This window comes from Zalophus californianus, chromosome 2 (assembly GCF_009762305.2).
Source record: "Zalophus californianus isolate mZalCal1 chromosome 2, mZalCal1.pri.v2, whole genome shotgun sequence".
Taxonomy (NCBI): domain Eukaryota; kingdom Metazoa; phylum Chordata; class Mammalia; order Carnivora; family Otariidae; genus Zalophus; species Zalophus californianus.
The window spans coordinates 170,393,186-170,408,209 of record NC_045596.1 but is presented as its reverse complement, the minus strand read 5'-3'; the positions used below and the strand labels follow the sequence as shown (position 1 = coordinate 170,408,209).

Below are 15,024 nucleotides of genomic sequence, written 5' to 3'. Positions count from 1 at the left end.
TATTGTTATTGTGTGGCTTTCACATGGTTTTAATAAGTACATTCCTTATTTGTACTGGTTTCTAACCTTATACTAGAATTGCAAAAAGAGGTTAATAGAGTATCAGGCTGATGATTTTGCTTGGCCATGAATAAGCCAGGTAAGGAACAGAGGCCTAAAGATAATAAGTAACCTGCCAAAGATCATGGAAATGTGACTGGAGTCCTGTGCCTCCATTTTTGGGTCACAAGATTCATCCTCTTTTGAGTATATGTAGTCCCCCAAAGATTCTTATACACTTTAAAACCTGAGTATGCATTCTAAAATTAAGTACAAAGTCCTTAGCATGGGAAGCGAGAATTCATGATTTGATTTTCATCACCTCCAGCCACTCACTTTCTACCCTAACCTATCCCAGCTCTGCCTCACCCCATACCTTTGTGCATACCCTGCTCACTGCCCCCAGTGTGCCCCCCCCACCCCGCCTTCTCCTGTGACTAGCCCCGATCTTTAACTTCAAGGTTCAGCTCAAATATCACTTCTTCTGGTAATCCCCCACTTCTTTTCCTGGCCTCTCTTCCCATCTGGGTTAGGCTATACCCTGTACCTTGCCTTGACCTCCTAGGTAGACATGTATTTGTAATACTTAGATATGATAATCAGATGCCTACTGTTCTGAGCCTCTCACTAGGCTGTGAGCTCCCTGGTGGTGGAGACAGTTTTATAAACTCCGAGTCCAGCTCAAGCATAGCTGCAGGGGACACTCATTAAATCTCAACAAGGAACCAGTGATCAGCATCTGTAAAAGACCTCCACTCAGCATGTGGAGTGAATTCTCTCTCCTCCCCGTCCTGCCATGATCCTTCCACTCTTTGCAGCCCCTATCAGATGCCAGCCACTATGTCGTCATGCTCAACTCCTAGACCCACACTGTTAGGAACTACCTAGCACTCTGTCGTTCAGTACAGTAATTACCAACTGCATGTGGATATTTAAATTTAAGTTAATTAAAATGAAAAACTCAGTTCCTTCCTCACTCTAGCCACATTTCAAGTGCTCAACAGCCACTGTGGCCAATGACTACCATATTGAGCAGCACAGATATAGAACATTTCCTACATCACAGAAAGTTCACCACTGACCCAAGAGCCCCCAAGAAACACCCTTCTCATTAAAAGAAGCGGAGCGAATGACCTTGGAATTGAATCATTTAGTCCCGAGAAGAGATACCAGCAACCGATTAACAGTTACGTGTACGTGACGGGTAAAAGCTGGACAGCCGCGTCTTAGTAAGACATGTTTTTATTCCTGTTATTCTGCACCAGACAAGAGTCAGTAAGATAACCTCTGGAGCTGCTTTTACTCGCTGATAATTGAAATGTAAGTTTTATTGTATTTATAAGCTTACTTGCCTGACTCTCACAATCTTTTAGAATCTGGAAAGATTACAGGACATAATTAAAGGATCTCAGTTTTCTTATTTATCGTACCTCTGCAAGGGAATTAGAAGTCAATTAATGGTGACTTTAAGAAATGGATTTAGGGGGCTCTCTTATCTCCAGGAACACTAAAGGCCTCACCCCGAGGGCAGGTTAACCTTTTGCAGAAATCATGCCTGTTATTTTATTTGGCTTATCATCTCTCCAATAAGATTCTAGACACCACAAATTTGGAACCAATTAAAATGGTTTGCTCATCATGGAACACTACATCAAAAACTATTGATGTAATGTATGGTGATTAACATAACATAATAAAAAAAATAAAATGGTTTGCTCAGTAGAATGTAGGTGAATTGTGTGAACTGTGTTTGTATTAAATATAATTATAAAGATTTCTCAGTGAAAAATACAGGAGTATTTATCTTCAGGAATCTGATTTCTTTTTTCTGAGCTAAAACTAACTTGATAAACAACTTTTGTCTTGGCTTTTTGGCATAACTTTAATGAACATTACTACAAATAAATAGCATACGTGCACTCTGTAACATTTATTTTGAACCAAAGAATAAGTATTGTATAATACCCATATTCATGATGAACATGTGAAAGGGTAGAGGTGGTGAAAGGGTGAAGTCGTTGTTCAACTTTCAGTGTAAAATCTGAATACATCTCTTGATTATGGTTATAGCGGACGAAATTCACACAGTTGTGGAAACTCAACCGTATAACAGTTTGCTTGGGGCAGGGGAGGTCTTTTAGTTTTAAAGAAAGGCATGGTGTGTTTAAAAGCCTAAGCAACACAAATAATGAAGAACAATTATTTCTTTCTGCCCAGATCCCTATTAATCAGCAGTTTTGAGTCCCAGTCCTGACCTTGCAAGGATATAGGGTTCTCAAAGAAGTGTGTGTGTGTGTGTGTGTGTGTGTGTGTGTGTGTCTGTGTGTGTCTTTGTGTGTGTCTGTGTCTGGGTGTGTGTGTGTCTGTGTCTGTGTGTATCATGCTGTTTGTCTATTTCCGGGAGATACATGGTAGGGAGCATACCTATCTAAGGAAAGAAATATGGCAGAAACTGGATACTTCATTGTTATGCCTCTTTTCTCTTTCCTGCCCTGTAGGAAGTAGTTTCAGATGAAAGGCATCAAGGTGGACAGCTACTGGAAGAGCCAAAGTTGCTGCATTTCAAAGGGAACACCTTCAGTCTTCAGATCTCCATCCTTGACATTCCCCCATTCCTCTGGAGAATCAAACCATTCACTGCATGCCAGGTACTGGCCAAATGGGCTGCTAACAGAAATAGCTTTGCTTTAACCAGCAAGCAGGTCACTGAACCCTGGTGAGGGTACTCTTGACTTACCTCCTCCTTTAAAAGTATGGATTTAATCTCAGAACTGTCACAGAAATGTAGCAATTCGGACTACACGCAGAGAATTAATCATATTGTCATCAACTCACAGGTTTCTAACAGGTGAGGGGAAAAGGTGCCTGATGTCAGGTAATGTGAAATTTCTCCTCTCCCTTAAACTCTCGCTCAGCATAGGTTGAAGATAGTCATTGAACAAGTTAGAGCGAGGTTGGTTGGTTGGTGGTTTTTATTAAAACCAGTTCATTATGAGACATGGTTTTAATCATGGTCAGCTATGAAAGGTCTGGATGTCAGTCCTTCAAAGGGTGACAGTTCTGAGTTGTGGGGAGCTCTGGGTGCCCAGGTAGACACAAGAGGTTTTGTCCAGAATATATGAAGTGCTTGCCTCCAAGTAAGCTGGGTAAGATGGGAAGACAAAATTATAAACTGAGAGCCAAAGAAAGGATCATGCCTCTTAGAATCCTTTGACAAATATATAAACATATTTCTGCATTATTATTCACCTATCTCTGTATCAGAGAATTTTAAAACATTGCAAAATGACTTAGAGCCTCCTCAGATGACTTTTAGGGGATTTGAGTAATTGCTTAGCATAGAAGGATCTCTTATCGACGTGTGACCCTGCCACCGAATGCTGTGGAAATTCCCTGTGATGAGTACTGTCATCATAAGCAGCTAGCTGATCTGCAATTGTTTCCTAAACTGAAGTCACCTGTGCTTCAGGTAACAGGACAGGTCCTTAACTTTGGAAAAGCTTCTGGTGGGCTCAGATTGATCCAGAATCACAGGAGGCTTTCAGATGTCTTTGTTTCTGTCATAACCTGTGAGCCCTGTGGGGTTTTAACCTTTCCATCCTTGCGGCATTTATTAAAAACAAAGACCAAAAACTTGCACAAGGTAAACCAGCTTGTCAGAATGGGAACAAGCCAAATCACAGAGAGAAAAACCTTGCCTGAGCCATGAGAGTTAGGAAAAAAAGAAGAAGAAAAAAAAAAGGTTGACCCACCAGTCCTTTTGCCTTCAAAAATTCACGATTTTCAGATGGGACAAGGTTGTATTTTCCTGTTTACTTTTCAGACTTCTCGTTACCTTGGGAAATGCCCCTCTGCATCCTCTTTCGGGGCATTCGGAGCAACAAAAGCATCTCTTATGGCCCCAAACCATTTTTTTGACACATTCAGCATATTTCCTTATAGTGAGAGGTTTTCTATGAATAAATGGATTGTTTATGATGTTCTAAGACCTAGGTGTCTCTGTGTCCAGGAAAGCGGTATTCAGAGTTTCCGGTCCAAATTGAACTTCAGGGCATTGTTAAAACAGGTCCTGAAAGTCATGTAAATTCCTCTGTATTAATCTTTATAGGCTTAAAGGCATCATTCCGCTGGATCTAATGCAAGTGCCTCTGTCCAAAGTAACTATTAAGTTTAATGTTTAGAGATTAAAAAAAAAAAAAATCAGATGAAAGGACCATAACTTTGCACCAGCCCTTAAACAATAATTCCAACACCAAGAATTCCAAGGAGAGCCCGGGGCAGGAAAGGCATTGGGGGCTAGGAGCCTGGGGACCTCGGAGCATGCAGCAGGCCCAGCCAAAGCCAAAGGGCATTGGCTCACACGAAAACCCAACAAGCTTTACTGCGGGGATGGGTTAGATTGCCATGGACGTTGTGAACATGGATAAATATTTGCCTTCTGTAATTGAACATAATTTGAAAGAGTCTTGGAAGGCTGAGAAATAATTTAATTTTCTCTGCACCAGGAGGTTTGCCACTGAGTTGCATTTCCACTTCATTTTTCTTACCCACAAATGGCTTTCTGCTCTATTCCTCCTTTCCCACCCCCCCGACCACCCTCCTTGCCGCCAATTGTCTTGCCCCTGTCATCACTGAAATCCCCTAGCCTGTATGAATACATATTGTGCTGCTCTTAATGACCCTGCTGCATTTGCTCCAGGCATCAGATGTAAGCACTTCGGGGAGGGTTTGTGTTCATGCTGCTTGAACCTCATGTAGAACATGATGTGCACTGATAAACTTGGCGTGGATAATAGAGAATGGCTTTTCATTAGGGCTTTGCGGATGGGAACTAACTGAGAGCTATTGGCAGGGACAGAAAAGCTCACTCTTCCTGAAATCATTTATAGGTCTCTCCTTCAACTGGTAAATCTCCCTGTCGTCTTCTGTCATCTTCCAGCTCAGTGCATGGAAGACCTCTGGTCTTCCTCTCTCCCCCTTTCTCTAACTTCACATCAGGAATCTGAGAAGTGACATATTCCACTTGGTACCCAAAGCCTATTCTCGGAAACCTTCCTTTCTTCTTCTGGGAAAGGTGGAATTTACCGGGAATTTTCGGGCTTGGGAGGTACCCACTGCAGAGAATATCTGCCCTATCAGACACCAACCAACTGCATGAGGAATGCTTTTAGAATGGTGTGGATTCAAGGTTGGATCCAGAGCTATGTGCAGACACCCTGTGTATAGGCAGACCAGCTAGCTTTGAAATCCAACTGTTGGGTAGGTTCGGGAGGATTACAGTTGATGAAATGCTATGCTACCACCCACAGTGCTAGTCCCCCCCCCCGCCCCCCCCCCCCGAGAAAAACAAGTATTCCTTCTCTTCTTCTCAGGCTTTTTAGGACTTGACCACAGTTAGAGATTCCCCTCCACAGATTTAGCAGACCTCGTCTAGGAGGTAAATAACTCCGCTTTCCGTAGGTTACTGGGACCTGGCTGCTACTGAGTCACACGTTCTGCTATTTTTTGCTGACTGTGGGGTGGAGAAGCTGGAATAGACAGTATACAATAAACTATTATTTTTTAAATCCTACAGAACACAAAGTCGTGCTGTCACCTCCCTAGGATAAAAGCAGCTGTCTTTTCAGCACACTTTGTGTCTTAGGGAACCCAGTGTCTGTCTCCTGCTAGAATGTGATTTACATTCTCTCCATCTGCTAGGAGCCTAATTATAATGGAAATCAAAATGAAAACATTTCCGGAATTCTTTAAACACCCATAACTTTGCTACGCTTTGTCCTCCCATATTACTTTCCACATCATTCCTCTCACTCAGTGAGCATCTTGATAGTTTTTTTAATAATGAAAACAAAGATGATTGCCCTGACAACACACTAATCACAGTGCTTCTAATTCTATTACTTTTAAATGTTTTGTCAAGCCCTATTGGCAGCTGTTACTCAAGCCAACAATAAAAAGAAATATTCTTTTGATACGGTCTTAAAATCAGAATTTTATAATGTCTTGATTGTGTGCAGTGGGATGCAAAGAGAGAAGAGAGTGTGTGCTTGCGCACACGCTCATTCTCGTGGCTTTCTGCACGGGAGGATTATCCCTGCAGTGGGCATTACTCTCTTACCTTTCTGCCACCATTCTCTGGAGAAAATAGAAGAAATGTAGCAAATTATACCAGAGAAGACACTTTTCAATAAATGGCCAGTACCATTTTTTTTTTTTTTTTAGGAAAGGAAGCATTATCAAGGATTCAGATCCACCGCACAACATGGAGGTCAGTTTAAGAGCAAGACCTTGAATTCAGCTCTGTCTGACCCTGACGCCCAAGAACTTATGTTATGCTGTAATGACTCAAATTTCCATTTAAAAACACAAAGACCTGTTTAGTTTAGTTTTTTTTTTCTTTTTTTTTAAGAGTGGGGGAAGGGGCAGAGGGAGAGAGAATCTTAAAGCAGGCTTCACACTCAGCATGGAGCCCGACACAGGGCTTGATCTCACAACCCTGAGATCAGGACCTGAACAGAAATCAAGCATTGGACACTTAACCAACTGAGCCATCCAGGCGCCCCCTTACTTAGTTTTCTCAATTAGGCAAAAGTACCTGTTAACCATGGAGCCCTGTGTTACAGTTTCTTTCATGAAAGGGGGTGGTGCAAAGGAACTATAAAAAATGTACTAGTTTGAAGGAGAGTTCATTTGAGGGCTATTAAAATGAAGATGGGACAACAAATGATGGTAGCACCAGGCAGGAGACTCTGTTTAATGTGGCAGGCATCAGGGGGCTATACTGGGCCCCATCGCAAAGGATTCTTGTAACAAGAGCAGAGTTCCCAGGCGATCTGGTCACATCAGTGTCCCCCAGTCATGATTAGACATACAAGAGACATCGCAATGCTATTTCCTGAAGAACACCAATCAGCTGCTTCCCGTTTCCCTCTCCAGTCAAGCCCTAACCCCCTCATTAGCTGAGTATTGTAGAGACTGCAGGCAGGAGATTGGGGAGTAGATCACCACAGTTAGCTCTAATGAGGAGAGAAGAGGATCATTAATGGCAATAGGAAAATTAGAGAAGGACAAGACAGTGAATGGCGATAATTAGTTTTGAAAAGGTAGAGTTGTCAGAGAAAGTAAAGGCCAAATAAAATGACTTGTTGTGATTAGGGGTATAATGTCAGTGATTGATCATGAGATAAATTCCAGAGACGTAGCTTTTGGGAGTTCTCCACAGAGAGGTGGCAGTGAGCAGACGGGATCTTGAAGAGTTCATCAAGCAGAGAGAGAGGTGTTGGAGGCTGAGATAATAAAGTAAGTATTACCCCCAGCTTACAAAATGGAAGAAGCCTTAGGGGGGAGAAGCACAATAAGAGGTTGGACAAGAAGAAGAAATGGCAGGACTTGTAAATACATATTATTATTTATCTGGTGTAGAATTTGGTGCAGGTGAAAAAGTCATTTTTGAGTGTTGTCATGAAAATGAATTCCTCCAAAGATTTCTGGGGGACCTCACCAACCAATCTCACTCCTTCTCTCTGCTTCTTGAGATGAAAATTCCACTGCCTTTCACTTGGTTTAGGATTAAGAACAAATGAAACAAAACCACAAAACCCTTATACTCCTTACTGGGATGTATGGTAGGAGTTGGGGCATGAGTTTCTTCTCTCAGACTCGCTCAGCTAGGGCTCCTCTCTTCAAGTGGACAACAATCAGAGTCCATCCCTCCTTGCTGATCCCCCCAGCAAGCATCCAAAATCCAGACCTGTGAGACTTCCACTAGAGAAAACTAAGCTCAGAAACAAGCAATGTGCCCATTAGAGCTCAGGAAGAACTAGGTAACTCCTAGTTCCTCCGAGTGAGTAGTCTGAATTTTAATCATGGCCCCAGTCTCCTAACACATGATGGCTTCATCATCAGTCACACTTCAGAGTATCAAACCTCCAAACCTGATACATCTTCTGCCACCCGCCACTGTTAATATTGGAGAAAATGATATTTATAGCAACAGGTAAGAAAAAAAAAAACAGTACATTAACGAGAAGAGAAGAAGAGAAAAAGGTGAGGATGAACGTTACTAGAGGCTGGTTATACATGGTCATTGCCAAGAATCTCAGCTTGATTTGAGCAGGAAGGAGAGACTTTTTTTGTAAATGAAAGAATATCAATGAGTGACCTCTAGTTCGCATTACTGTAAGGCCACATGTCTGAGCACAGTCTAATCAGTGGCAGACACGGACTAGTAACAGGGGAAAAGGCTGTATGTAGATTTTATTATTTCCCCCCTCATTTAGTAAAAATTGCTTTTGCCCCTCAATTGTAAGTCTTGTGATGGTAGAGACTGAACCTAGTTTCTTATTATTTCTTATTGTTTATCTTGTACAGCGTCTGGTCATTAGCAGTGCTGAACGGATGAATTGAGTGAATGAGGAGTTGACAAACAGGACTGTTCTGGGCAGCTTAGTGTGTTTGTGTGTCTCTCTGGGATGTGTGTGTCTGTGCATGTGCGTTCGGCAGTAGGTATAATTTTTATGCTGGATACATTAGCAATATTGTGTTCAGTTTACACACTTCTGTAGGAGCTTGTGTGGTGTTGGGATATGTTCTTGTCAGTCAGTTCTTTAGCATAATTTTTATTTAAGTGAAAAGATATCATCCTACCCCAGGCTTAGGGAGAAGGATGGACCAGAAGAGTCTTCTCAAGAATATTTTTTTCTCGTGGGAAAACCATGAGGATTAATTTTTGATAGTATCCTAATTGTGTGTGTCACCAAGTGAAATCTGAGTTCTTGCGCTGTGGTTTTGGAATTCAAATGTTATCAATTGGAATTGACATTAATTACTTTCTGTGCTGCTTGGCATATGCTGGAACATTATTTCTACAACAATTCCACCAAAGTCGCTGAGGCAATTATCTCTGCTGCAATCATTGTCATCATCATCATAATTATTGCTATTAAGTCTCTCCTAGTGTCCACTCGTCTCAGCCGGGCTCTGCACACCATACCCCTCTTCTCTCCCCTGTTTCCCTGCAGGAGGTCCCATTCTCCCGCGTGTGGTGCAGTAACAGGCAGCCCCTGCACTGTGCCTTCTCCCTGGAGCGCTACACGCCCACCACCACCCAGCTGTCCTGCAAAATCTGCATCCGGCAGCTCAAAGGCCATGAACAGATCCTCCAAGTGCAGACATCCATCCTGGAGGTGAGTCCTTGGTCTGCAGGACCACTTGACTCCATTTCGACAGGACACTAAGATTAATGTACCTATTTCAGTAGTGCTACACAGGGTCTAAAAGAGCTTCATCCTTGTTACCAATAAGGGCAAATAAACTTTTTCTCAGGCTGAGGGTTGAACTGAGCTTCCTATTGGGCAGAGAAACTCAACCCATCAGAGCTTAGGCTCCATGGAGAGCCCTTTGGGGAAAGAACTGGTAAGGGCTTTTTATACACAAAACCATGAACAATCTAATAGTCCATTGTAGGTTTGGAATATCTCCTGAGATTCATTGGTGGCTGATGGTACATTTGAAACACATACCATGAAGAGGCACAAGGTCACCATGGAGCTGTTTTTCTACTGGTTCTGACCAGTTTTCCAGAAGTCATCTTCAGGACCTGCGTTCCCTGTTGTCTTACAATGTCTCCTAGCCCCCAGGTTCGGGGTTCTGCATAGCCCCATCTCCACTGAATCTAGATTCATTGATGCAATCATGTACAACAGAGTAGATATAAGTCTCATTCTACAAAGTAAGGAAATGCAAGTGCAGAGAAGGAAAGGACACTGTCCAAGGTCATATCACTATTGAAGGGCAGAGTTAGAATGGGAGTCAGAGGAGAATTCACTTTTGCAAAAAGACACTTGATTTCTGCCATGGCTCTGATTTGCCCTAAACCACTGAATGGCTTCATGGTTGTGGACTTGGCTTAGAGAGATGATGGTGTTCCTTCCTGAATGGTTATTTGAGGGTAGAGGGCTGGAGTAGCTGAGTGGTAGAATCAGGGGAAGCACATGTGATGCTTTTGTTGAGCAATTCTAAGGTAATCCCTGGCTAGTGTAGAAAAACACATTTTATTGCTCATCAGAATATATATATATATATATGCATGCATGTGTACAGGCACACATACATATTTATGTACAAATACATAAATAATATGTATTTATTCATTCAGGCTTGGCAGAAGGTTTAACAAATGTTATATACATAACTACTCAATTTCGGGGGTTTTTTTCTTTGAAAACCTGTAGCTTTATAGCATTATCACTTCACTCCATTCTCATTTCAATTCATTGTTTATGCAAAATGAGCATTGCTAATTCCCTGAATAGTTTTTCTGAAGAGCGGATGGCTTTCCAAAGGATTGTGCCTCAAAATTGATAGCTGTCTTTACTGACATGTTTGTACAGGATTTGCATTCATTATCGCCAATTAACATTGTGCGCCAAAGTAGTTGTGATGGGAAAGGTAGATCCAGAAACATAGGGTAGGATATTTTGAGAGTCTTCCTTCTTGAACAGTCATGGCATATTTAACTCAATACATTTCAAAGTAAAATAAAAAATTGCAAGAAAGTTTTAAAATAAACACAAAAGGAAAATCCAAGCAGATTTTCCTTCTGGTGTTGAGAAGCAAGCATGAAAAGGCGGGACAGAAAGATGACCTCCGATGCAAACTGACCTAAAATGTCTGATCCCGATCAATGCAACAATTCCAGGCTTAAAAGAGTTTTTATTTTTTCAGGCACTCCGATAGAGAGGACCAACTTCTGCTATTACAGGAAATCCATGTTAAAGGACTGTGATAGAGTTGATACAGCCTGGTACCTGTGCTCCTTGCTTAAACAAATTTTGGAAGTGCACAGGAGGAAAATCTTACCCTTTACTCTCCATTTCCTTGTCTAATGCTTCGCAAGCTTACAATCACTTTGAAATGCCTTGAAAAAGACGATACCGCCGTATCTCTTGATAGTAAGAGGCCAGCATCCAAATAATATTTATTCACTGTTGGGTTACCACTATCCAGTTTGCAGAGGACTGCATTTTAGAAGCTCAATTAACCCTTTCGATCCTGGAAGGATTTTATTAATTCTTCAAGTGTTACTGCTGGCATTTGGCCCAGTGCTTCACCATCTCTTTGTTAATAACTGTATTTCTTAGGCAAATCTGTTATTTTGTCAGCAGAAAATTAAGAACTTTTGAAAGCCACTATATTTTGGTACCATTTCATGCGCTTTCACAGGTAACCATCCAGCTCTGCAGATTAAATACTGTACTGTCACAATTTGACATGATGTAACATTCTCAAAGAGGTCAACCTTTTTGTCCAAGATGATAAAACCAATAATGGGGAGCCAGAGTTCCCAACTGAGGTACCTGACGTCAAGGTCGAAGTCTGGATTTCCATACTAGACCACTTCCAGATCCCAGTCAGGGAAGTCTAATTTAGCAATACAGACTGTGGGCCTTGTACATAATGTAAGTCTTCTTTCTGGGGGGCTGCAGCACTAGTGACAAACATTGCAGCATCAAAAATTTGGTCTTTGAGTATGAAAGTAGGTGAAAATTGGGAAGTTCTTTCCTCAAGACTGCAGAAGGATGGGACGGCCTGGAATAAGTGTTCATTCTATAGGTCTTCCAAGAATAGAATAGATTTCCCACATGTCAGTCTGCCTGGAAAGGGAGGTCTTAAGGTCACTCACATTCTTTCCAACTCCAGGACTGTCTCATTCCTGGCAGAAACATACATCTACTGATAGATCTAGTGAATACAAAGTATCCTCTTCCCCGGAAAATGACTTGGATTTTTGTGATAGTTCCAGAAAAAGTGAAGATACGTAAAGTGCTGAGAAACTGGGATCACCTGGCGAAGTGACAAGATACATTCTAGACATGAACTTGAATTAGTCAGTGAGTTGGGAATAATAGATCAGTAAGTGCATCATACTTTATGGCCTCTAGGCTGTAAGACCCTGCATTAGGTAGTTTTAATTAGTAATAGGATTTCATTGATTAAAGATAATAAAAATAATAAGGAAATAAATCTTTTGAAGCTTTGAATAGATGTCTGGATTTTTTAAGTATCTGTCCCTCTCCCCACTCAAAAAAAAAAAAAAAAAAAAATCCCTGTATCATTAAGCTCAGACCTCCAACTTCCTAACTTACTTTAATGGATCCTTAGTGTGTGTTTCACGAATTTAACAATGGAACCAGTCAAGGTAAAAGAGATACATATGTATGTCATTGTATATATATTTTAAATATCTGAATCAATACACTGATTATCCTCATTGAAAGGACTTTGGTTCTTTATGTTCAGCCTCCCATCCATCACATTCCTTCGTGCCGCTCATCTAAATGGCTTTCCAAATAAATATAATGATTCGTGTCATTCTCATACTTAAAAATTATTTCAGTGATCAAAATAATGTATTTTTTTTCTGTCTTTTGAGTGACCATTATTGTGTCCATCTGTAGAAGCAGGTGGTTCTCTTTAAATGTAACCTCACTGAATTACCTAACAATTATCACCAATCGATACTCTGTAAAAGCAATGGTATCACCGCTCTAAAAATTGTGGAGTGAAGCAAAATAATTTTACTAATATTGAAGAGAAGGGAAGAATCCCTAAGTAATTTATTGTATCATCCCTTGTTAATGTAATATTATTGGAGAATTCTTTTTTTTTTCTTTTTTTCGTAGAAAGAACTTAAATGGGAAACTTGCATGTTACAAGTTTCCCTTCAAGCAATTCTCTTATCTTTCTTCCAGAAGTGGTGGAAGGTTAGGGGATGATTTGTCTGTTGTGAAATGGACAGAATACTTGGAATTCCTCATTGATTTACAGCTCCCGAGCTAGCCAAGTAGCAGCCTCTTATCTCAGATGTGCAGAGAATGAAAATCTGCTGTTCCTCTGCATATTTAATTTAAACAATCAGAAAATGTGATGTATCTACAGGATTCTTATTACTTGGCCCAGCTGTCTTTTAGAATGCACCATAAATGTTAAAGTGTCATCCTTATGCATGGCAAATATTTAAAGTGGGAAACTTTATGAGGGAAATGGGGGCCCACTTACTAAACTGTCGAAAATAGAAAAAATACTTAAGAGTCGGTCTCCTACAATATTTTATTCACTTTGAAATCCTACCACTTCTGTCCTGAAGACTGCGGACCGGGGTGGTCTCTCTTCTGCCAACAGTAAAGACAGAGCATGGTGAGCTTGGTCCACTCAAAGATGCCATAAGAGATTGCACAAGCCAGACCTGTCTATGCAGTCCTTTGTCATGGATACTTTCAGTGTTTTCAGTTTCACTGGCAAGCCACCTTTTCACATGTGAACACCCTTTGGTACCGATTTAAATGACAGCGCCCATGTTATCTTCCGTAGAATTCCATAGAATTCCTTTTTTTCCTCTCTACAGTTTCTACCATCTTTTTAAAGCACATCCTCCTGCCTTAAGTCAGGAAATTGAAGGAAATGGTTTTCAATTTACATTTTTTAAAGGCTAGGAGAAACTTCAGAAACCATGATTAAAAATTTTGTTGCTCATAACGTATTTCATACAGCAAGAAGCCTGAGTTGGTTCATTTTATAACCAGCCAACATCAGAATAAGAATTGTTCATTTTGCCAAAAATCACTAGTTACCCACTCAATTTCTATTCAATCAATAGCTACTCATCCTTCAAAGCCAACCGAAATGCCTCCTCCAGGAAGCCCTTCCTGCTCTTAATTCCTGAAGCATAAATCTAATAACGCTCAGCATTTTCCTTTTTTTTTTAAGATTTTATTTATTTATTCATAAGAGACAGAGAGAGAGAGAGGGAGAGGGAGAAGCAGGCTCCCCGCTGAGCAGGGAGCCCGATGCGGGACTCGATCCCAGGACCCTGGGATCATGACCTGAGCCAAAGGCAGTTGCTTAACCATCTGAGCCACCCAGGTCCCCACTCAGCATTTTTCTTAACCACCTGCTTGTCTTGAAGCAGGGTGGCATAGAGAAATGAATCTTGGTATAGGTATTAGGAAATCAGACTTCTAGTTTCAGCCATGTTACAAACTACCTGGGTATTTTCACCACATTTCATAACCTTTGTGGTGTCTATAAAAAAAAAAAAAAACATGCCAAAAGACTGATTAGGAAATTGGACAGATGTCCTGGAGCATCCAAGGTCACTGAGCTAGGAAGTATAAAATCATACCCCAAAGCAAGGTCCCTCTGCCTCCAAAAACGTGCTTTTCTATTGCCCCATGCTAACACGAAATACTGGAAGAATTTTGATGAGTGTTGTTCTATAATATTCCAGGGAATAGAGGGAATAGAACTAAAACCAGTAAGTAGAATCTATTTAATATGATAATATGTACTTTGAATTTCCAAGCAGAAGTTATAATACGCAACGTTTCTCAAATGTATTTGACCAGAGATCGGCTCTTTCTTGGAACATCTTCTGAGAAACCCTTTTGGAAATAATATGTTAAGGCACTGTGTTTCCAAGATACAGCCCTCAAAATGTAACTGTGTCAAATGGTTATGGAACAACAAAACATATTATCATTAATAAGATCCCTGCATGAACCAGCTTCCTCAATTAACAGATTCTTGAAGACAGAAGACTCACTGAGGTTTATAGCCATGTGAGCCTGGCCACTTGCCAAGAAGGGCTCTCACGGCTGTGGTGTCCGCAGTAGGAAGAGGTGTTAAGGTTGGAAAAAGCTTCAAGGCAGGATCCCAGAAGAGTTCATAAACTGCACATGTTGGCTTAAAGGAAAACCCAAGAACACAAGAGGACACATTCCTAACATGAAGGATAGTTCTTGGGGTTAAAAAGTCCTAACTATTCCCTCAACCCCATCTCAGATTTGATGTTTTAAGTTCTCTTTATATTATTATCATTATATTTTCTTTTTTGCTGTATAACCCATTACCATAAACTTAATAGGACAAAACAATACCCATTTACTGTCTCACATTTTTTGTAGGTCGAAGTCCAGGCGTGGCGTA

At 40.9% G+C, this 15,024-nt stretch overlaps 1 protein-coding gene across 7 annotated transcripts in view; it reads left to right on the top strand.

Annotated features, from left to right (window-relative positions):
• Positions 1 to 15,024, top strand: part of UNC5D (unc-5 netrin receptor D) — a 524,695-nt gene that overhangs the window by 495,202 nt on the left and 14,469 nt on the right. For all 7 annotated transcript variants that reach the window (XM_027600322.2, XM_027600321.2, XM_027600320.2 and 4 more), the window contains 2 exons: positions 2,538 to 2,687; positions 9,060 to 9,224. In XM_027600322.2, the coding sequence (XP_027456123.1) occupies positions 2,538 to 2,687; positions 9,060 to 9,224 (315 nt within the window). The remainder of the gene's footprint in view (positions 1 to 2,537; positions 2,688 to 9,059; positions 9,225 to 15,024) is intronic.